Here is a 24,532-nt window from a genome sequence, read left to right on the forward strand (position 1 = left end):
TGCCATTCACACCTCACCCCACCTCTGCCAGCCAATGACTCTCTCCCAGGCTTTCCATCACCAGTGGAGGAAAGGAAATCGAGACTGAGAGCTATTTCCCGCTTCTTTTCTTCATCTGTGCAAGAACCAAGTGAGAAGTTTTTCTAAATTGCTCCCTTCATTCACTTGCTCACCTGAAAATAAGTATTTATTGAGAACCTACTAGGTGCAAGGTACCATGCTGGGGCTAGAAAGTCACCAGAGAAGAATACAGAGAAGGTCCCTGCCCTGGTAGAGCTGATACTCTTGCTGGAGTCTCATTCTCTCGGGCCTCAGTCCCGAGGGCTTGCATCTTCACCATCCAGTCTGGGCTGCACACCATTTGTCTCCCTTAGGCCTTCTCCGAACCAGACCTCCTCCTCCTCTCCCTTATTCCCTCTTCCTTAGTGTCTGAGCCTAGTATTCTTCTGCAGACCTCTTCCTAGAAAAGCTCTCAACCATAGTTTACCTGTCTCACATTTTCCACAAGCTTCTGATGACTTTCACAGCCTCTCACCACCTAGCCAGCCCTTACAGGCCCCATAGCCTAATGTTTCTGACTATTCCCCACCCCAAACCCGATGGACACCACACTTTCTCAGTGGTAGTGTTCCAGCCCCCCCCCCTCCCCCCACCAACACCTGCTCACTGTTTACTTCTTGTGCTGGACACACTTCCCTCCCAACCATGCCTTGCCTGCCTAACTCCTTCCTCTCCACCTCTTCTCAGGGAAGCCCTTCTTGAAGCTGCAGGCCCAGGCCCAGCCCCTGCTACAAGTCCCTGAGTATCATATTCTGCCTTGCATTTACCTGATCATGACTTGTTCAGCATCCATTTCTCCCCTCTGCTCAAGGAGCAGGGCCCACGACTGTCTTATTAGTTGTAGACATATCTCTAGAGCTCAGCACAGTCCACATTGATGAACGAATGAAATAAGAAAAGAATGAATGAGTAGATGAGAAAATACTTACAGGCAATATTCTGCCTGTCCTCCCTGCTATGTCCCACTTTCTGACACAAACAGATGGACAGAACCTTTGTGTTTCTTGCATCAAGGTATATGCAGGGCTGGGTGAGTCAGTACCAGCTCACATGGGGACCTTAGCTCACTGGAGCATGATACTGGGTATCATGGAGAGAAGAGGAAGCCTGGCCAGGGAAGGGTCTGGATTCTCATTACAGGGAGCAGGGCCCAGGAAGAATCTGAGCTTCAGAAGGAAGGCTGGTGATGGGTCTAGGACTGGAGTTTTTCAGCCTAGGCAAAAGTTCTCAGATCCCAAGGTGACTCAGAAGTAACTGAGCCCCCGATTCCTGTGAGAATAAGTCCCCATCCCCTTAGAGCTCATGCTCAGAGAGGAAGCCAAGTAAGGTGAACTCCTCATCAGAAAATCCAGGTCCACCTTGGCATGGATTTTCCTATCTATGGGACTTGGCCTCCCTGACCTTTAGTTTCTTCATCTGAAAAAGAGAGATGAGAAAATCATCTAACTTCCCTCGTGGGGCTGCAGAGGGAAGAAAATAAGGTCAAGGTGGTAAAATGATACCAAAGTATAAACCAGCTAACTTCTAAAATTCGCATTTTCCTATATTCAACCTAAAATTGCTGGGAAAAAAAAAATGTTACCATCTTTGCCTCTTTTCTGCTTGAGTGTAAAACACTGACATGCTAGAGGATTCTTTCCCTCCCCTCTCACCCCCAGCCAAATTATAGAATATTTTGTGTATGATGTTATCTATGGATATATTTTTAAGCCATCACCTTTTTCGTTCCACTTTTATCATGTCTTTCCTCTGTCTTGATAGCATCATGGTTACACCACAGTATGGGGAGGAGAGGCCAGAAAGAAAAATGGGACAAGAAAATGCAAAAATAAAGTGAAAGTGTAAGTCGCTCGGCTGTGGCCGACTCTTTGCGATCTCACGAACTGTAGCCCCCAGGCTCCTCTGTCCATGGACTTCTCCAGGCAAGAATACTGGAGTGGGTAGCCATTCCCTTCTCCAGCCGATCTTCTCGACTCAGGGATCAAACCCATGTCTCCTGCACTGCAGGCAGATTCTTTACTATCTGAGTCACCAAGGAAACCCAATAAAAAAGGAGAAAATCCCTCAAGCAACACAGAATCACAGAAACTGCCCAATCATGTTCTTCAGCAAACACATGAGGAAATACAAGCAGACATTTATGATCAAAATTTGGCCTATTACCAGTTTTTAGATCTCAACCACTTTATTTATTTATTTATTTATTTATTTTTCAACCACTTTAAAATAAAAATATTTGGAAGCCAAAGTATTGCCTTTTTCTTGGAGCACAAAATGAAGCAGGGCAAAGGCTAACAAAGTTTTGCCAAGAGAACACAATGGTCATAGCAAACACCCTCTTCCAACACAACACAAGAGATGACTCTACACATGGACATCACCAGATAAATAATACTGAAATTAGATTGATTATATTCTTTGCAGCCAAGATGGAGAATCACTATACAGTCAGCAAAAACAAAACTGGGAGCTGACTGTGGCTCAGATCATGAACTCCTTATTGCCAAATTCAGACTTAAATTGAAGAAATCAGGGAAAACCACTACACCATTCAGGTATGACTTAAATCAAATCCCTTATGATTATACAGTGGAAGTGAGAAATAAATTCAAGAGATTAGATCTGACAGACAGAATGCCTCAAGAACTATGGACGGAGGTTTGTGACATGGTATAGGGGGCAGTGATCAAGACCCATCCCCAAGAAAAAGAAATGCAAAAAGGCAAAATGGTTATCTGAGGAGGCCTCACAAATTGCTGAGAAAAGAAGAGAAGCTAAAGGCAAAGGAGAAAAGGGAAGACATAACTAGCCATCTGAATGCCGAGTTCCAAAGAATAGCAAGGAGAGATAAGAAAGTCTTCCTCAGTGATCAATAAAAGAAATAGAGGAAAACAAAAGAATGGGAAAGACTAGCGATCTCCTCAAGAAAATTAGAGATACCAAGGGCATGTTTCATGCAGAGATGGGCACAATAAAGGACAGAAACACTAACAGAAGCAGAAGATGTTAAGAAAAGGTGACAAGAAGACACAGAAGAACTATACAAAAAAGATCTTAAAGACCCAGATAACAACGATAGTGTGATCACTCACCTAGAGCCAGACATCCTGGAATGCGAAGTCAAGTGGGCCTTAGGAAGCATCACTATGAACAAAACTAGTGAAGGTAATGGAATTCCAGTTGAGCTATTTCAAATCCTAGAAGATGATGCTGTTAAAAGTGCTACACTCAATATGTCAGCAAATTTGGAAAACTCAGCAGTGTCCACAGGACTAGAAAAGGTCAGTTTTCATTCCAATCCCAAAGAAAGCAATGCCAAAGAATGTTCAAACTACTGCATAATTGCACTCAACTCTCATGCTAGCAAAGTAATACTGAAAATTCTCCAAGCAAGGATTCAACAGTACATGAACCGAGAACCTCCAGATGTTCAAGTTGGATTTAGAAAGGGCAGAGGAACCAGAGATCAAATTGCCAACATGTGTTGGATCATAGAAAAAGCAAGAGAATTCCAGATGAACATCTACTTCTGATTTATTGACTATGCAAAAGCCTTTGACTGTGTGGATCACAACAAACTATAGCAAATGCTTCAGGAGATGGGAATACCAGACCATGTTACCTGCCTCCTGAGAAATCTGTATGCAGGTCAAGAAGTAACAGAACTAAACATGGAACAATGGACTGGTTCCAAATTGGGAAAGGAGTATGCCAAGGCTGTATATTGTCACCCTGCTTATTTAACTTATATACAGAGTACAATATGAGAAATGCTGGGCTGGATGAAGCACAAGCTAGAATCAAGATTGCCAGGAGAAATATCAATAATCTCAGGTATGCAGATGACACCATCCTCATGGCAGAAAGTGAAGAACTAAAGAGCCTCTTGATGAAAGTCAAAGAGGAGAGTGAAAAAGCTGGCTTAAAACTGCACATTCAAAAAATGAAGATCATGGCATTCGGTCCTATCACTTCATGGCAAATAGATGGGGAAACAATGGAAACAGTGACAGACTTTATTTTCTTGGGCTCCAAAATCACTGCAGATGGTGACTGCAGCCATGGAATTAAAAGATGCTTGCTCCTTAGAAGAAAAGTTATGACCAACCTAGACAGCATATTAAAAAGCAGAGATATTACTTTACTGACAAAGGTCTGTCTAATCAAAGTTGACTCATTGGAAAAGACCCTAATGTTGGGAAGGATTGGGGGTAGGAGGAGAAGGAGACGACAGAGGATGAGATGGCTGGATGGCCTCACCGACTCCACGGACATGGATTTGGGTAGACTCCAGGAGTTGGTGATGGATAGGGAGGCCTGGCGCGCTGCGATTCATGGGGTCACAAAGAGTCGGACACGACTGAGCAACTGAACTGAACTGAACTGACTGAATCAAAGCTATGGTTTTTCCAGTAGTCATGTATGGATGTGAGAGTTGGACTATAAAGAGAGCTGAGCGCCAAAGAATTGATGGTTTTGAACTGTGGTGATGGAGAAGACTCTTGAGATTCTCTTGGACTGCAAGGAGATCAAACCAATCCATAAAGAAAATCAGTCCTGAATATGCATTGGAAGGACTGATACTGAAGCTTAAGCTCCAATACTTTGGCCACCTGATGGGAAAAACTGACTCACTGGAAAAGACCATGATGCTGGGAAAGACTGAAGGCAGGTGGAGAAGGGGACGACATAGGATGAGATGGTTGGATGGCATCACCGACTCAATGGACATGAGTTTGAGCAAGCTCCGGGAGTTAGTGATGGACAGGGAAGCCTGGTGCGCTGCAGTCCATGGGGTCGCAAAGAGTTGGACACAACTGAGTGACTGATCTGAACTGAACTGAACTTTGACCTATTTCCAGTTTTTAGATTTCAACCACTTTAAAATAAAAATATTTTGGATCCAGAGTATTGCCTTTTCCCTTTATAGACACCCTTGAGAAAAATGGCTCATAGACCTGCAGCATAGACACTGGGGTGGCATGTAGTCCAGAGAGGACATAGTTAATGAAAATGCTGGGTTCTGATCCTGCCTCTACCAGCTGGGGAACCTGTGACCTTTTGTTATTCCCTCTTAGTTCAAGTTCTTCCTTTCTTAATCATAATTGCTTATAAGAATCAAACAAGCTGATATAGTGATAATCACAGAAAGCACTGGCCTTCATCAGACACAGACTCTCTTCCTGTGCTATTTGACTGCAACACCGTGACATGGGTCTTATTTCCCCTCTAGCAGGTGACAAGAGACAAGGTCAGTGGGCTAGCCACTGCGCCCCAACCTACACAAGCATTATTCTTACCTCATTCATGATTATTCTATAAGGTCAGTACTGTTATGACATCCATTTAACAGCTAAGGATGCTGAGGACTGGAGGAAAAGAGAAACTTGCCTAAGCTCACGTACTGAGTGGCTTTCTAAATGTTAAATCGTCACCACAAGCCCCTAAGATGGTCACTGAGATTATCACCTCCGGTTTCTGAATGTGAAAAATGTGACACAGCCATTTTACGCAGTCACAGACACATGGGATCAGCCATGGTGGCAGGTGGTCCTCACCAGACTGGCTCTGGGTGTGGCTCTGGCCCCTGGTTGTCCTCTCTCACAACCACTGACTAAAACCTTATTCTCTAGCCTTCTGGGAGAGTCTGTAAGCCACTCAATGTCCTTTCAAAAAGTATCTTTTCCACGTAAATCAGCCAGGGTATGTATCTGCTGTTGGCAGATACCATGAGAACATGATAGCCTAGGTGGCATCCCCTACCTCACCCACTGTAGAAAATCCATTATGTAAAGAGCACAGTACTCAGGGCAAAGGAAGGCACCAAGCAGGCTGAATCAGCAAGGCCACTGCCCTCAGAGAATTCCAAGTGGGGAAGGAAAATAACGCATGGAATTTACTTCTGGAACAAAGCGATACTGGAATAAAGGACCAAAGTCACTTACAAAAGAGTGAAGGAATTAAAGAGTTTGTATTGAGCTGATTTTGAAGAACAAGCATTTGGAAAAGCAATAAAGGGGGAGGCAGAGATAACAGAAATGGAGTGAATAGTAAGATGGAGGAAAGAGAAAGGCACACTCAATGAATGAAAGGGGTTCTCAAATGGGTAGACAGAGGTGAGAGGTGGGGATGAAAGGGTAGGTTACCAGCAGAGCATATTTCTTTCAAAGACACGTATACAAACACACATACCCAGATACACACAAGTATATATTGTATAATAGGTACATATTTGTATATGTACCTACATATCTGCTTGTGTAAATTTTATACCATTTCAGCCCAGAAATTACTTAGAAGAGTTCAGCTTTATCTGAACCCACTGTCAGAATATCCTCAGTTTTCACAGAAGCATCCTGCACCCTGCTTTACTCATAGAGGAAATGGAGTTGTTCATGGCTTTGAAAGGCAAGGGCAGCTAGTTTCCAAAGATGTCTCGACAGATAGCAAGACTAGTAGGCTGGAGATGCCAGAGGAGCCACTCAGCAAACATCGGCTGAAGAAGTTTCAGGAAGAAGTTGCTGCACATTTCTAAAGACTTTAGGAATATGGCTCTTTGAATTCTTGTGGCTGGTAGGTCAGTTTACTGTCATGTCACCAACTCTGAACCTGCAGTTTCTATCAGTGCGTTCGAGAAAGGCACTTCAAGCACAGAGGTAAACCGTGACCTGGCTGAATAGCCTGGTTGCAAAAGGCCCAGTCCCGGAGGTAAAAAGAAAGCAGATCACAGAAAAGAGGTAGATTTCATCAGCAAGTTTCATCTATGCCTAGAAGTTATGCCCAGGAACACAGCACACAGCAGCCCATAAGCAAGCATTGAACCACTCTGCTACGTGCACATGGGGGTTCAAGCTGCCAGGATAGCATGGCCCCCCGTACTGATTTCCTTTGGTGGGGGCAAGATTTCTAACCCAAGAACATCTCAGCTAGTGACCAAGCTTTGTGCATGTGTTTTTTGTACATGTCATCAATAACTAGATCTGAGCTGGAGGGCACTCCAAACATGAAATACATTTCTGCAACATGAAAAGAAAAAAGACTACTCTGGGCTGGTTTGAATTAGGTAGAATGAGACAGGAATTTTCCCGAAGTCTCCTCCTCACTTTCTTGGGCAGCTTACTCACTGCCTGGCAGAAACAAGACACAGAGCCTGGAGGACTTTAGTCTATGACCCACAGCCTAGCTGGGGGACCACTGAATCTGAATGCTGGTGGTAGACAGACACATAAGGGCTGCTGAGGATGACTTTAAATAAAATTATATACCTCCATGGCTCAAGAATCTGACTGTCTATTAGGATTCTGCCTAGCAAGCCCTGCTGTCTGTGTGATCAATGGTAGTGCTAGTCCCCGATGTGCTGTCACCATGGAAAGGTGCAATTATTCCTTTAAAGCTCAAGGTGCAATTAAATATCTATAATGGTGCTAATAGTTCAAGCAACCTTCAAGTAGCTTCCATATTTTAAAAGATCATTCTGAACTGTTCTAAGTCTGGAATTGCTCTACAAAATCTGAACTTTTCCTCTTCCATTGAGAACACATTTAATGCTGACAGGATGGTTCCCTTACAGCCACACTGTACAAAAGGTGGTTTCCTTCTCAGCTGGCAGGATCCCTCTGAAGGATTAAACTCCACCTAACAAAGCTAAGCTCAATTCTCTAAGGCTTGCATTCTTAGGAATTTGCTCTCTGAAGAAGAGTACAAAGTGAAGATTAGGTCACAGGATACAGTTCAATCCACAGACCACTGAAGGCTACTTGGACTGACATCATTTTCTCTGAGAGAGAATGAAGACAAATGTGTGGCTGCTCACAGGAGCAAATGGTCAGGTCCCCTCTTCAGAGCTCCCACTGTCCCAAGCTTTTAGTAACTGTGGCTAGCAGATGACACACAGTATCCTATGATCTCTTTACCTGTCTGGTCCCTAAGTTCACTGTGAACCTCTCAAGGAAGGGGCTGCATCTGGTTCACCACAGGGGCCCCATTAACCATCAGAATAATTAATGGGACTTTCCTGGTGTCACAGTGGATAAGAATTTGCCTGCCAGTGCAGGGGATAGGGTTAGATCCCTGGTCTGGGAGGATTCCACATGCTATGGAGAAACTAAACCCATGAACCACAACTGCTGAGCCCCTGTGCCACAACTACTGAAGCCTATGCACCCTAGAGCCTATGTTTCTCAACAAGAGAAGCCACCACAATGAGAAGCCCATGCACGGCAACAAAGAGTAGCCCCTGCTCTCTGCAACTACAGAAAGCCCATGCATAGCAACAAAGACTCAGAGCAACCAAAAATAAAAATAAATAAACAAATAAATAATTTTAAAAAATAATGGATAGGGTACTGCCTCATAGAACATCAAGGATGGATAACAGATCAACTAGGAAAGGGAGATATTAGATATCCAACCTCAAACGACAGGCATGAGAAGAATGCTTCAGAGTTGGTGAGTGGGAAGTTCTTTAATCATTAACCACATTCTTTAGATGGTAACCTAAAACAATTTAGAAATGTATATTCATGTTATTTCCTAATAATAATGATGACAACTAAAATGCACTAGGCACTTGCTATGAGCAACAGTTGAGCTAAGACTGCTTAGGCATCATTTCATATTCTCACAATAACCCCCCGAAGGAGGCAGTACCCTTATCCCTATTTTACAAAGAGGGAAACTGAGGCTCAGGGAGGCAAAGTTGCTTTCTGAGGATCACAGAGCCAGCAAGAGAAAGAGCAGGATCCAAGCCTTCTCTTGACTACTGCATACCTGAGATACTGAAACCAGACCCCAATATTTCTGAAACATCAATGGGACATAACACAGTAGGATTTTTACTTTAAAGATGCCATGGCTTCCTGATTTATTTGGGGGGGAAGACAGTCCTTTGCTTAGGCTCCTCCTTGGTATGACAAAGCAGAGCAAACTCTTACTCAGTAATGGTGAAGATGAGGAGGGTGATATCCTCAGTTAACCCCTTTGGACACATCATGTATTTCATCCCTACAACACCCCATGATGTAGACACAGTTATTATCCATATCCTAGATACAAGGAAACTAAGGTCTAAAGAAAGGAACTGGTCTCAGCCTTTCAAGGTCACAGCCAGTAAGAAGTGGAACTCAGGGTCATCTGTTGCCAAAGCCCAATCCTTGGCTATTATTATCCCAATGCAAAGGGGCAGATGGGAATTTGGGGAAAAGAACTCTAGAATCTGTGAGAAGACTGGATTTGAGGAACACAAGCCTGAAAACACTGAGCTTCATTAAGATTCATTCTGCTTTGTACTCTAAGTGAAAGTCACTCAGTCGTGTCCAATTCTTTGCATACCCATAGACTATACAGTCCGTGGAACTCTCCAGGCCAGAATATCAGAGTGGGTAGCCATTCCCTTCGCCAGGGAATCTTCCCAACCCAGGGATCGAACCCAGGTCTCCCACATTGCAGGTGGATTCTTCACCAACTGAGTCACCAGGGAAGCCTAAGAACACTGGAGTGGGTAGCCTATCCCTTCTCCAGGGGAACTTCCAACCCAGGAATCAAACCGGGGTGTCCAGCATTACAGGCAAACCACAACTAATTCCATGATAATACCAGTAGCTCCAGAACCCTCAAAATCATCATAAGGAAGGGAGGAAGAAGAGAAAAGGCTTTGTAGACTAGAGACTGCAGGTCCAATGTAGCTAACTGTTTTTGTAGCTTAAATGTTTTCTGAGAACACAGTCAATTTATATATTATCTACTGACTTACATATTACCTATGGTTGCTTTTGTGCCAGAACTGCAGAGCTGAGTGGTTGCAACAGAGGCTTTACGCCCTGCAAAGTCTAAGTAATTATTAATTATCTGGCCCTTTAAAGAAAAATTTGCCAACCTATGGACTACAAGTTAAGAAGGCCTAATGCAACATGAACCAGAAAAATAGCAAGCCTAGAGCCTCCAAGCAGAAGAGGCACACACTTCACCTATACTGCCAATGCTTGAAACATTGAGCTTATAATCACACTTTTCAAAAAAGCACAATATCCCAAACCAGCCACCCCTGCCCCTCACACACTGCCCTCTTCACTCTCTTAAAAGATCAGCAGCAGTAAGTCTTACCTTTGTTGTACATGTTCGTTGGCACTTGGACGTCACTCAGACTGATGTTCACAGGCAGATTATTAAAATGGTCATTTGGGGCTAAGATGAATTCCTTCCCCAGCTCCAAAAAGTTCCCGTCTTTGTCCCTTTCATTTATTAGCACGGCATTGAAGTATTCATACTGAAAGAGAAAGTAAAAGAAAAAAAAAATGTGGCTTAGAGGAGAATGCTGTGAACTCAGATCTGGGTAAGGCTGACCTGGGTGGGCCATCCCCTACACTTGTGGATCTTATTCTACTCACATAATCTCTTTAAGCCTTCCACACCATCTATGGCTGTTTCTGCACTAGTGTGATATGATAGCACTAGATAAATATTTCCCAGGGTCATTAAATTTAAGACGCCTCTCAGTACTTCCTTATGTAAATATAGAGAAAACTGCAAAAAGCATTTCAATTCTTTAAAGTTTGAAGACAGACCCTCCCCTTAATCAGCCTAACTTTAAGTAGAAGGAGACTGGAAAACAACAAAAATTAAGTAAATATATAATATGTTAGATAGTCATATTTGCTGTTCTAAGTGCTTCCCATATGTTAACTTATTCACTTCTCATAACAACTCTATGAACGAGGTTTTAAGATTATTTTCAATTCACAAATGAAGAAATTGAGGTAGAGAAAATTTCTGTATGTTGTCAAAAATTACACCACTGAGAAGCAGAAAGAGAATTAAAATACAGACAGTCTACTTCCAAAGACTGGGCACTTATCTGCTACACAGTGTTGCAAGATGGTGGATGGCAGGTATGGTCGTAACTATCAGATCAGCAATTTAAAACAAATGTAATTAATATGCTAAGGGAACTACTGGAAAAGTAGAAAACAAGTAAGAAGAGATAGATAAGTAGAGAGACAGATATTCTAACGAACTATCAGAATGAAATGCTAGAAATCAAAAACACATAACAGAAGTGAAGAACGCCGATGGCTCACTGCCAGCTGAGACACAGCTGAGGAAATAATTCAGTAAGCCTGAAGCTACATCAGTAGAAACTTCTCAAACTGAAAAGCAAAGAAAAAAAAAAGGAAAAAAAGAACAGAATCTTCAGAAACCATGGAACAATTACAAAAAGTGTAACAGATGTGCAATGGGAATACCAGAGGAGGAGAAAGAGAAAAAAAGAACAGAAGAAACATTTGAAGTAATATTTCCAAAATTAATGACAAATAACAAACCCAATCCAATAAGTCCAGGAAACATCAAGCACATGAATATTAAAAAAAAAACAAAAAACACCTAGACATGCCATATCCAAGCTACAAAAATCAAAAAGATAAACTACTAAAGAAAGCCAGAAAGGGGGAAAAGCCTTACCTACAGAGGAACAAAGACAAGGATTACATCATGACTTCTGTTCAGAAAACAGAAAAGCAAGAAGAGAATGACATGAAATACTCAGTGCTTGAAGAAAAGGCCTACCAACCTAGAACTTTGTATCCAGCAAAATTATTCTTCAAAACTGAAAAATAAACAAAGACCTCTTCAGACAAACAAAAATTCAAAAAATTTTCTGCAAACAGACCTGCCTTGCAAAAAATGTTAGAAGTTCTTTAAAGGGAGGCAAACTATATACATCAGAAACCCTGATCTACATAAAGAAAAGACTGTTTTACAGAAGAAATATATAAAAGTAAAATATTTATTTTCTTATTCTTAACTGACCTCTCAGGTAATAGTTTTATCAAAATAATAATAGCAACAAATTACTAGATTATAAAAGTTCATGGATAAGTGAAATGAATGCCACAGTGTTATGAAGAATAGGAGGGAGAAATTGGGAATATTCTATTATAATGTTCCATACCACCCATGAAGTGGTGCAGGGTTATTAGACAGTAGACTTTTATTAGTTATAAATGTAAAATGCAAACTATAAAACAACCTCTACATCAATTTTTAAAAAGAAGTATAAATGCTTAGGAAGGAAAAAAATACTAATATACTAAAAATATAATATGCTCAATTAAAACCAGACAAGGCATAAAAAGAGTAGAAGACAAAGAAAAGAGCAATGAATAGAAAACAGTTACAAACATGGTACATATTAATCCAATCATATCAATAATCACTTTAAATATGAATGGTCTAAATAGATTAGTTAAAAGAGATTGTCAAAGTGGATAAAAAAATAAAAGCTGTCTACAAGAAACTCACCTTAAATATAAAGGACAGGTTGATTAAAAGTCAAGGGATAGTGAAAAATTTACCATGCTAACATTAATCAAAAGAAAGCCAGGGTGACCATATTAACTTCAGACAAAGCAGACTTCAAAGTAAGGAAAATTATCAGGGAAAAAACACTGGCATTACATAATGACAAAGTGGTCAATTCTCCAAGAAGGCATAACAATCTTTAACGTGGATGCACCTAACAGAATAGTAAAATATGTGAGGGAAAAAATGGCAGAACTACACGGAGAAACGGATAATACTAAATACTACTAAACAAGCACTACTAAAGTTGAAGACTCCAGTACCCCCTCTATCAGTAACTGACAAATCTATCAGGCAGAATATTGTTAATGACACAGTTTGAACTGAACAGCACAGCAACTGGACCTAACTGACTGTAGGCTACTTCATCCAACAATAGCAGAAGAAACATTTTTGTCAAGCTCACAAGGAACATTCACTATGAAAGACCACATTCTGAGCCATTAACACACCTTAACAAATTTAAAAGAATAGAAATCAGACAAAGTATGCTCTCAGACCACACTGAAATTAAACTATAAATCAACAACATCAAGATAGCTGGACAAATCCCAAAATATATGGAGATTAAACAATATATTTCTAAATAACACATGGGTCAAAGAATAACTCTCAAGAGAAATTTTAAACCAAATTAAAATCAAAATACAACTTATCAAAATTTGCAAGATGCAGCAAAAGCAGTGCTTACAGGGAAATTTACAGCATTCAATTTATTTAATAGAAAAGAAAACAGATCTAAAATCAATCAACTAGGCTTCTTCTTTAAGAAAGTAGAAAATTAAATCCAAAGCAGGAGGAAAAAATATTTGTTTAAATTTTCCTAAACAGAAATCAATGAAATTGAAAACAGGAAATCAGTTAAGAAAATCAATGACTCGGAGAACAAGATGGCAGAGAAGTAGGTGGATGTGGATTACATATCTCTCTATGGATACATCAGGAATACACCTTCACACATAGAAGTGCATGCAGAACAACAGCTGACAGTGGACAGGAATACCTGACCAGCGGAAAAGAATACACAGACCCACACAAAACTCGGTAGGACGAAGGAACTAGGGGGAAAAACAAGAGTGTTAGTAGGACTGGACCTGCCTTTAGCCGGTGGGGGAACTGAAGCAGGGTTCCGATCCCCACGTCGGAGCAATTGTCTGAGTCAGAGGAGAAACAATTAAGGCAGTTAATCAATCAGTTGAAAGTGAAACAACTGATCTGTGGCAGCCTAAATGGAATGAGAATCAGACAGTCCTTGCCGCAGCCGTACATACCCCAGACAGGGACACAGATCCCCTGGAAGGTGCAGTGGCTGGCAGCTGGAGTTTAGGGATTGCAGAGCAATCCCCAAGCAAGGGCTGCTGTTGACTGTGGAGAGACGGATCGAGGGGATGTGAAGGAGGAGATTGTGGTGGGAAATGCCTGTGGAGGAAAGCTGGGCAGCCATGGAAGCAAGGTGATACAGCAGAATCACGCATGGGGGTGGAGCCAAAACCATAGCCTCTCTCCCCCTACACGCCAGCATTGAGCATTGAACAATAGAGAGGCTGGCCCAGCAAACGCCTGGCGCACTGAACTACAGAGTAGGCCCCCACCCAAGGTGCTCCTTTAAGTTAATTATGCAACGAACTATAGAGTAGGATCCCAGCCAGGGGGCCCCCCCATGTGCCTGATGCACTGAACAACAGAGAAGCACCCCAGACAAGGAAGCCCCCTAAGTGCCTGAATGGGCAGAGCTACGGAGAAAGACTGGCCAAAGAGGCCTTCTGATCACCAACTACAAGAGGCTTGAAAAAAGACTCTGATAGGGCCATAACTCCCGTGGTGGAGGCAGTCCATGTCCCTGCACACTTGGCACCGCCAGGGTCCCCACAAGCCAAGCAGCTGTGCCACCTTCATGCTCAACTCTCACTGAGGCAGAGCTGCCACAGGCTAAAAAAGTCGTGCGCAGGGTTCGCTCCCATAGCAGCTGACTCTGCGACCCTGTAGACTGTGGCCTGCCAGGCTTCTCTGTCAGGGAGGGGGAGTTCTCCAGGCAAGAATACTGGAGCGTATCAGCCAATACTGGTTGCCATACCCTTCTAGAGCACATATTTCCTGCTGCCCTAGCCGCCAACTCCCCTGAGTATCTGGTGCTGCCAGAACCCCTGCAACGCAACCAGCTGCACCACCGCCACACCTGGCCCTCACAGGGGGAAACCCAAGTCCTCCAGGGCAGCCTCAGGAGCAAACCTCAGTGGACGACTCACGTGGGGATCAAACCACAGTTGAAACCCAGGGGCAGTGTGACTAAGGAAGAAGACTCAAAACCCTCCCACCAGCTGCACAAGCTGCAGATTAAATCCACAAGATCAACTAGTCAGACTCTGTGTCTACGGAATATATAAAAGGTCATTGGGAGCTCCCACAAAAGAAAACGCACCAGTTCTGATAGCTGTTGACATTGGAGGCAAGAACACAGAGGAGTAGAATCAGATTAGAATCTGAGCTGCCCCCACAGCAGGTCCAGAGATGAGCACAGTGTTAGAGGGCACCCTGGGGAGGTGAGGTGGACTGTGACTCCCAGAGAGGGAAAGACTATGAAAGCAGTGGCTGAAGAAAAACATTTATTATTCTTATGTTTTGACTTGTTCTGAAGATTCTTTTGGATTTTTTTTTTTTTTCCTTTTCCCCCCCTCTGTTGTAGTTGTCGATTTTACTGGCACTATGAAATCTAACTAAACTTTCGAGCTTTTTTATTTTTTCTTTTTTTTCTCAGTCATATTTTTAATTGTTGTTATAAACCTCTGCTTCTATGTTGGGCTTTTGAAGTTCTGGGGAGTTTTCCTTTTTTTTTTCTTTTCTTTTTAATTTTAATTTTTAATTTTTTTTAATTTTAATTTTTAAAACCTATTATTATTTTTCTACATTTATTACTTTGCTTGCTTTTCCTCCTGTTCTTTTCCCTTTACAGTTAATCTTTAATATATATAAATCTTCTTTATCTACCTCTACTTAACTTTGCATATCTATTCCTTCTTTCTTTTCTTTCTTTCCTTTCCTCTCAACATATTTGTTAGTTTTATTTTCATTGCTTTATTCCACAATTGGCACCTTGCTTTAGTTTTGTTTTCCAGTTTGTGCTTTAGTTAGTTTTGTTAAGGTAGACATAATTTTTGGTTCCCTTAGTTAGTTTTGTTCTTAACTGGCAAATATAATTTTTTGATTTCCTTTGTTCACTGGGTCATTCTATTCTACTTTATTTTTGTTGGACTGTAATGACTTCGCCCATGGGTATGTATGTATATGTGTATATTCTATTATTTTAATTATTATTTGCCTGATTTTGTAATTGCCATTAGTCTGGGGTTCATCTTTGGTTTCTAGTTCTTGGATATTTGGTTTAATCTCACTTAATGCCATAACAAACCACTTGTGGAATCTTCATTCCTGACCAGAGATCAAGCCCTGAGCCTTTGGAGTGGGAGCACTGACTCCAAGACCCTAGATTACCTGATAACGTTTCAAAAGGCAAACCCCCACTCAGTTTATACCCCCACTCACTCACTCACCAGTGGGGGTTTCCTCAGCACTCACCTTGCCCACCCCCCACCAAGCACAACATCACCTCTGGCCTCTCCATCCAGCCCTTACTGGTCTCTTGTTAGTCTCTCCACTGCTCCTGATGCCCGGTCCACATAGCCTCCAGCCACACTGTTCTCTCTGACTGAATACTTTTTCCACCTGCCATCTATGGAATCCTCATTCCTCCTTAAATCCAGCCCAATTACCACATCTTCAGGGAAGCTAACTCTGACCTTCCAGACTGAGGACATCCCTAACAGGTGCTCCTGAAGTATCATGGGACTCTGGTGCAGAGCACTTATTGCAGGGGTCATCACACACTTATCTGATTATTTGGTTGACACCGCCTCCACTCACAGTGCGGCATACATGTCTTCAGGGATCAGAGATGTTTCTCCTTGTGCCACTGTAATCCCAGAACCTAATACAATACCTAGTACACAACAGTACTCAGTAAAGATAAACGAAGGATTATGAACAGATGAATATCCCACTGTAGCAGTGCCTGGCACTGTTTGCCAAGACATGGTAGGAACTCAGAGAGGCTGAAGCCAGCCAACAGTGAGCCAAGCTGTGGCCTAGAGAGGAGGGTATGATGAGCGTCTTGGCTCCTCTGTGGCTTATCTGGTTGACTGCTCAACCAGTAGAATAAAGGACCTCTCAAGGAAGCTGGGAACCCCCCTATAGGTTCCCAGACACATGGACACACCAGCCTGGCTGGGCCTTCCATCAGTCTTTTCATGAGTCAAATGATTTCTGAAGGCATACTAAGTGCTACCTCTAATCTTGCCACCCAACCTCTTCATCAGCAGTCAAAACGATTCTTTAGAAATTAAATAAAGCTGCCAATATTCTGCTTATTAGGCTATGTCTTCCCATTAGCACAGAATAAACCCCAAGGTCATACTTGAATTGGTTCTTTTCTGCCTCTCCAACTCATACACATGGGCCATCTTTGGATCTTCACACAGGTCAAGCTCATTTCCATCTCAGAGTCTTTATATTTACTGTTTACTCTGAGTGGAATGGTATTCCTCAAAAATTCTTCATATGGATGGTTTTAGGTCTGAGCATAAACATCAGCTTTGCTGAAAGACTTGCCCTAAACCCCTCCAGCTACATCTTTCCCAGTCTTTAAAGCACAGTGTAACAGTACTTTGTACAATAATAGTCATCTTCTATATCTGTAATCTAAATGCAGTAGCCATCAGTGACTTGTGGTTATTGAGCACATGAAATGTCACTAATGTGACTGAAGAACTGGTTTTTAAATTTTATTTCATTTCAATAAATTTTAAATAGCCACACATGACTAGTGGCTACCATACTGGACACCACATGCAATGCCCTGTTGTATCTTCTTTATTGTACTCAATATATGAATTCCTTTATTTGTTTATAAATTTATGCCAATCATTCCCTATTAGAAATGTGAGCTTCATATAAAGCAGGGGATTTTTCTGTCTTCATAGCTGAAACCCCAGTGTTTACAACAGTGCCTGGCTGTTGGGAGGCACACAAATGTGCTTTGAATAAGTAGACTTGTACCAAAAGATGTGTTGATACAATTATCTTCATAACATCCATTCAAGACCAAGCATTTGTGCCCTAAGCAATTATGAGATGTGTCATACTTGTTACTGCCAATAATGGAAGTACTCACATTTGCGAAGGACTATCTTTTCTAAGTCATTAGAATATATTTAAGGTTATCCGAATAATAAGCTCATACCCAATCATTTATATCCAGATTGATTTTCTTAAGTGGGAGAGAGAATAAGTGATTAACAGCTGGAAGAGCAAAATTACAATGAAAACATCAAAATTGGTGCTTAAACTCAAAAAAAGGCAACTGGGTTAAGGGCTCAATCCCAGACGCAAGGACCAGGGCTCTCCCATTTCATATGAGCATCATCTGTCATTTCCACTCTAGAAAAAACAGCAAATATTGGTGAATAAGATTGCTTTGGCCTGGTCAGCATCTCTTCTCCCTTGTTTGGTAATGGAACCTCAACTCTCCCATACAGGGGAAGATGTCAATCAAGGGGGGAGGAACTGTCAATCAAGGCAGTCCTGTTAAGTCACATTCCAGCCTGTGACCCAGGTTGGCCAATCAGTCCTTTTTCAGACAACACTGTGAGTTCTGGGAGATAGAGGTTCTTGTGTTTTTGGTCAAGGATCACAAGTTACAGTGTTATGGCTCTCCTGCTCTGGGCTGCCAACGGCCATCCTGCCCTCAATGCAGAGATCACTCTTCCGAAATCAAAACTTTATAGAAACAAACAGAGCTGATAAGTAAGAATGAAGTTTGATCAAATGACTCTGGGCAAATTCTTGACTCTAGTTAAGCTTAAAGGCAGAGTCACACCTTGGAATGCCCAGATTGAGTCCAAAAAAATCCCTTTTGTTTTTGATTCTAATTTGCCCTGGGTTGCTGAAGTCCTGACCAAGAGATCAGACACTGCCATCAACATTTGCCATAAGACTGGCTTTCCAGAACTTCAGTGTTCTTCACATGTGAAAGAGGAACAAAAACTTCTACTTCTATTAGTTATTACTCTAGAAATGATGAAATTTCTCCCAAGATACAGAAGTGTTTGATGGAATTCAAAGGACCAGAGGAAGCCAGGGCTCAGGAAAGGCCTGGTATCACAATCAAGAAGCCATCAGGATCCTGGGCCAAGTTTCCTCACTTCTTTATGCTTCTTTCTCAGTGTTTGTACCAGTGTCCTCTCTACAGACTGGCTCTCTTGGCTTACTGGTTCACAGAACAAAGAGAAATACCAGCAGTTCTCCATAAACTCAACAGTGGCCACAGGACTGGAAAAGGTCAGTTTCCATTTCAATCCCAAAGAATGTTCAAACAACTGAACAATTGCACTCATTTCACATGCTAGCAAAGTAATGCTCAAAATTCTCCAAGCTAGGCTTCAAAAGTAAGTGAACCAAGAACTCCCAGATGTTCGAGCTAGATTTAGAAAAGGCAGAAGAACCAGAGATCAAAATGCCAACCTCCACTGGATCATAGAAAAAGCAAGAGAATTCTAGAAAACATCTACTTCTCTTTCATTGACTATGCTAAAGCCTTTGACTGTGCGTATCACAACAAACTGTGGAACATTCTTAAAGAGATAGGAATACCAGACCACCTTACCTGCCTCCTGTGAAACCTGTATGCAGGTCAAGAAGCCACAGTTAGAACCAGACATGGAACAATGGACTGGTTCCAAATTAGGAAAGGAGTATGTCAAGGCTGTATATTGTCACCCTGCTTATTTAATTTGTATGCAGAGTGCGTCATGAGAAATGCTGAGATGGATGAAGCACAAGCTGGAATGAAGATTGCAGGAGAAATATCATTAACCTCAGATATGCAGATGACACCACCCTTATGGCAGAAAACGAAGAAGAACTGAAGAGCCTCTTGATGGAAGGTGAAAGAGGAGAGTGAAAAAGCTGGCTTAAAGCTCAATATTCAAAAAACTAAGATCATGGAATTTGGTCCCATCATTTCATGGCAAATAGATGGGGAAACAATGGGAACAGTGAGAGACTTTATTTTCTTGGGCTCCAGAATTACTGCAGATGGCAACTGAAGCCGTGAAATTAAAAGACCCTTGCTCCTTGGAAGAAAAGCTATGACAAAGCTAGGCAGAGTATTAAAAAGCAGAGACATAACTTTGCCAACAAAGGTCCTTATCGTCAAACTATGTTTTTTCCAGCAGTCATGTATGGATGTGAGAGTTGAACCATAAAGAAGGCTGAGCACTGAAAAACTGATGCTTTTGAACTGTGGGGTTGCAGAAGACTCTTGAGAGTCTCCTGGGCAGAAAGGAGATCAAACCAGTCTATTCTAAAGGAAATCAACCCTGAAAATTCATTGGAAAGACTGATGCTGAAGCTGAAGCTCCAATACTTTGGCCACCAGAGGGGAAGAGCCAACTCATTAGAAAAGACCCTGATACTAGGAAAGATGGAAGATAGGAGGAGAAGGGGACGACAGAGGATGAGGTGGTTGGATGACATCACCGACTCAATGAACATGAGTTTGAGCAAACTCTGGGAGATGGTGAAGGACAGAGAAGACTGGCGTGCTGCAGTCCATAAGGTCGAAAAGAGTTGGACAGAACTGAGGGACTGAACAACAACAATTCAGAGATTAGGCCAAAATACACTGAAACTTTTGATCCAATTCCCAAATCCTAAGAGAGGAAATCTAATCAGTTCACCCTTTGTGAGAAGACCACTAACGATCCAAACAACAAGAATGGGGAAGGTGGAAGGTATTGGGGTTAAGTTGTACAGATACTGTTCTTGGGCCCACTCTCATGAATGAAGGAGCTACAGTACATTTTTATATGTGCTTTACTGAGCTAACATACTGTATATGAAATCAGTAAGAAATAATGGATGGGTTACATGTTTCACACTGAAGAACTATAAGCTGGATCTGAACACATGGCCTCTGGATACAAACCAGAAAGCCAGCTTATAAGACTAACCATTCTCAAATGTGCTCCTTTTGCATCTAATAATGAGACTCACTTGGTTCAAGTAAACGAATCCACGTATGAATTTGAATCCATAAATAAGTGGCAAAATGTGAAAGGACAAGTCTCAATTAGGGCACTAGGGTTTTAGAGCATACTGTTTTATGCATGACAATATCCCCGACACTAAGGCAAATCCAGATTTTGGATGCTACATATTAGTAGTATTAAATTATATTTAAAATAATCTACCCAAGTTGTTCTTCAAAGGGAACTCACACAGTTCCCAACAGACTAAAGACTAAATAGAATAAATAAGCTTCTTCACAAAGCCCAATTTAAGAAATAAATCACCCCCTAGTTTCTATATCTTAATAACTTTGCCATTCCCACTTAGAAGAGTTAAGAAGCAATTAAAAGATAGAAACAGACTACTTGGACTTATTATCATGATTATTACTGCAATTTAGAATGTTCCATCACTTAATACTGCAGTGGTCCAGTTGCTCTAGTGATTTACTTCTGCATTTCTCATAGGATGTTAATTAGGGGAACAGACACAAAGGCTATAGCATACACCACACAAAAGGAAGCGACATCCATCTCCAGTTACCAAGGTAACAAATTACACTAATATCTTTTCCATCATTACCTAGCATCTTAAGACACAGAACTGCTTCTCTGACAAAACAAAAGAGAGCGATAACTAAACAAGTGTTGTTACCAGTATTGTGTCTACTGTGCAGTGCTGGGTTTCCAGAAGACTAACTTATTACACGCTTGAAGTGGGAGTTATATACACAAGGTAGAGAATGGAACAGAGAAGAAATACAAGCTTTCCTACATATATCAAGAATATCTAGAATTTTGCAAAATCTAGAAAAATGGTATTTAATTTTCAACATGCAGTAAATTCTGTATCATTTTATCAAATACCAGTGTTATTTGAAGGTACATTGAGGGTGATCTGCTCAGGTCCTGTACTATTCTCTTGCTTAGTTCTTACTCCAACTCTCTTTCCCATCTTCCTCTATGAGGACACTGCAGCTCAGCATGATTAAGGAACTGTCTGAAGGTCCCAGCGAGGAGGTGGCAGAATCTACACTGGAAACCTGATGTGAGCAACTCCAACACCTACTCCACTTTTGGTTGTTCTGGGCTGCTTTCTAGAACTGTAGCTTCACAAGATATCACAGAAAAGCAGTCATCTATTACAGCATACCTATATAGTACATTTTCTTGCATTTAGTGACTGTTCTGAATATGTCTGAGTGAACTGACCTATTATCTAAATCATACAAAGGTACAGAAATGTCATGAATCAGGAAAACAAAAACTAGAGATTAAATGCAATGATATTCCGTAAAGATTCTGCACCAACTACCCAGGAATAGATGGGAGACTGTGAGACTGTGATCTTTTTCTCATTCAGCTTTCCCTATTTATTTATTTATTTATTTAAATAAATTTATTTATTTTAGTTGGGGGCTAATTACTTTACAATATTGTAGTGGTTTTTGCCATACATTGACATGAATCAGCCATGGGTTTACATGTGTTCCCCATCCTGAAACCCCCTCCCACCTCCCTCCCCATCCCATCCCTCTGGGTCATCCCATTGCCCCAGCCCTGAGCATTTGTCTCATGCATCGAATCCCTATTTATTTTTGCGTCATTGTTTTCACTTCATATGACAATAAGTGGGATAAAAAAATTAAACATCAAGAGAAAAAAGTAATACAAGATGGTAAATCCATTTAGTGCCCTGACACCTTATTTGAGATAATGCTCTGGAGAAAATGGATGAACTCTTCTGTGCTGACAATACAGATTGGGAACTACTCTGTGGCAAGAGGAAACGACTTCAGTTTTGTCTTGTCAATGGAGGTTAACCTCCTCTGTAACCTTAACAAGGTCCATTCCTACTATTCACACCGTGAAGGCTCTGCAACACTTCACTTAATCAACTGCAAGATGCTATTTGCTTTAGAGGCCTTTAAGATCAGAAAATGGAATTTTTTAGGTTCCATGTGTCAGGACCTTGAAAAAAAAAATCACTGTGTGGCATAGTACAGACATCTAGACTTAAACCAGTAACAAGCTCTTACAGCTGTCAATGATGTAAATATACACAAAAGCCCTCTAAGTTTACTATTTTTTTTTAAATTTGGCTGTGTGGGATCTTAATTGCAGCATGTGGGATCTTTGTAGCAGCATGTAGAGTCTAGTTCCCTGACCAGGGATGAACCTGGGACCCCTGCATTGGGATGGTAGAGTCATAACCACTGGATCACCAGGGAAGTCCTGAAGGTTAACATTTTAAAGTCATTTTCAATCCCTCTTCTATCAATTTAAAACAGTAATAGCATTCTCTGAGTGCTAGGCTGTTTAACATGATTTATCATTCATTCATTCTTTGATATTAGCTAGGCTCCTGCCATGTGTTGGGTAGTCAAAGTAGTAGTGTGAAGTATTTCATGTAATTTCCTATATTTCTAGCATCCCTTATAGTTGGTGAGAGGTGGGTAACTAATCTGTCAATGGGATGTGAGCAGAAGTGGTATGTGTCACCTTCTATCCAAAGTCTTTGAGAAGGGGCTTTGAATAACCTACACTGTCTTTCCTCCTTGCAGCAATTCCAGAAGCCTTGCAGCAATTACAGAAGCAATTCCAATTTCCTCCCTGTCATATTCCACATGACAGAATGGAAGATGCCTGGATCCCTGAGTCACCCACTAAAAGAGAAATCCCCAGGAAAACTCCTGGTTCCAAAAAGGCATTTATACAAGCAAGAAATAAACTATGTGCTAATTCCCTGAGGTTTCAGGTTTGTTCCTTATACTGACTAAAGCAACTGGGCACTGAGCTAGGCATGTGAAAAGGAGAGAAATAATATAAATCCCTACTCTTATTGAAATCAAAGAAAACTGAAAATAAACATATAAATTATGGGTAATAGTCTTTTATAAAACTGTTTTCTTAGATTAGGTTAAACCACCTCAATTCACATTCAGATCTCCCTGCACACTAGTAATGAAGGCATTCTGTTTGGTTGAAAGCCTTCCATTAGTTTAAAAGCTCCAATTGTTGAACCATCAACGTCTATAAGAATGTAATAAAGGACAGAATAACTAAGTGTTATGTAAGCAGAAGCTATAGCCATATTAATATGCATGAGTTTACCCACCACTGTACCATTCAGTCAATTTAGAAATACAAATACAATAATAAAAATTTCAACTTACAAAGAAACCAAATGCTTTCCCTCCTTCCCCTCCCCACTGGCCCCCAAACAACAACTAAGTCTGGAATATCAGTTTCTTTTATGACATCTCAATTTGGCTCTAATTATTACAGGAAGAAATACTATTAGAGGGTTACCAAACACAGCAAATGCAATTTTTTGGGAACTGGAATTGTAACTTACAGGCTATTGATATAAATTTCTCCCAAGTGTTACCCTTAAAAGAGAAAATATATTATCTGCCAACACAATCCAAAGAAACATAAATATCTGACTGTTCAAAAGGAAAAACTCATTGTAGAAATCCCCATGTGTATATTTTAGCATCACTTAATGAAAATTTTGTATAAACTAATAGAGGCAATATGGTAACATGCTGTGAGTATGTTTTCACCCATAAAGATCCACTTATATAAGCTAACACTGCTTAACCCCTCAAAGCATAACTTCTCTCTCCTTAGAAAGCTACACATTAATTCAAATTTATTCACTTCATAAGGTCTCGGCAAATGGAATTCAGATAAACTCATATAGTGATAGAGTTGCCTGTAGTTGGGAGTGGAATAAAATGAGAATGTCTATTAGCTTTTCAACTGCTCCAGAGAATGAATGCCATGTACAATTTTCGGAAAAAGATGTAAGGCTGGACTTGCAAGAACATATCACTGTGGAAGAACCAAGCACAATTACCAATCATTTAACATGCTCAGACTGTTTTGAAGTCTTTGATCTCCTCCAGAGAAGCCACAGAAGCCAGGTCACCAAGAAGTCACCCCAAATTCCAGGGACATTGTGAAATATTAGCCCCAGGTTTTCCAGA

The 24,532-nt window shown here is 41.2% G+C and overlaps 1 protein-coding gene across 2 annotated transcripts in view; it reads right to left on the reverse strand.

Moving 5' to 3' along the window:
* The window catches only part of CACNA2D3 (calcium voltage-gated channel auxiliary subunit alpha2delta 3), an 871,068-nt gene that overhangs the window by 490,794 nt on the left and 355,742 nt on the right, over positions 1-24,532 (reverse strand). For both annotated transcript variants that reach the window (XM_081524872.1, XM_081524871.1), the window contains one exon: positions 10,162-10,324. In XM_081524872.1, the coding sequence (XP_081380998.1) occupies positions 10,162-10,174 (13 nt within the window). In that variant the 5' untranslated portion in view covers positions 10,175-10,324. The remainder of the gene's footprint in view (positions 1-10,161; positions 10,325-24,532) is intronic.

The sequence above is a fragment of the Giraffa tippelskirchi genome, chromosome 9 (assembly GCF_054371585.1).
Source record: "Giraffa tippelskirchi isolate mGirTip1 chromosome 9, T2T-mGirTip1v1.2.pri, whole genome shotgun sequence".
Taxonomy (NCBI): Eukaryota; Metazoa; Chordata; class Mammalia; order Artiodactyla; family Giraffidae; genus Giraffa; species Giraffa tippelskirchi.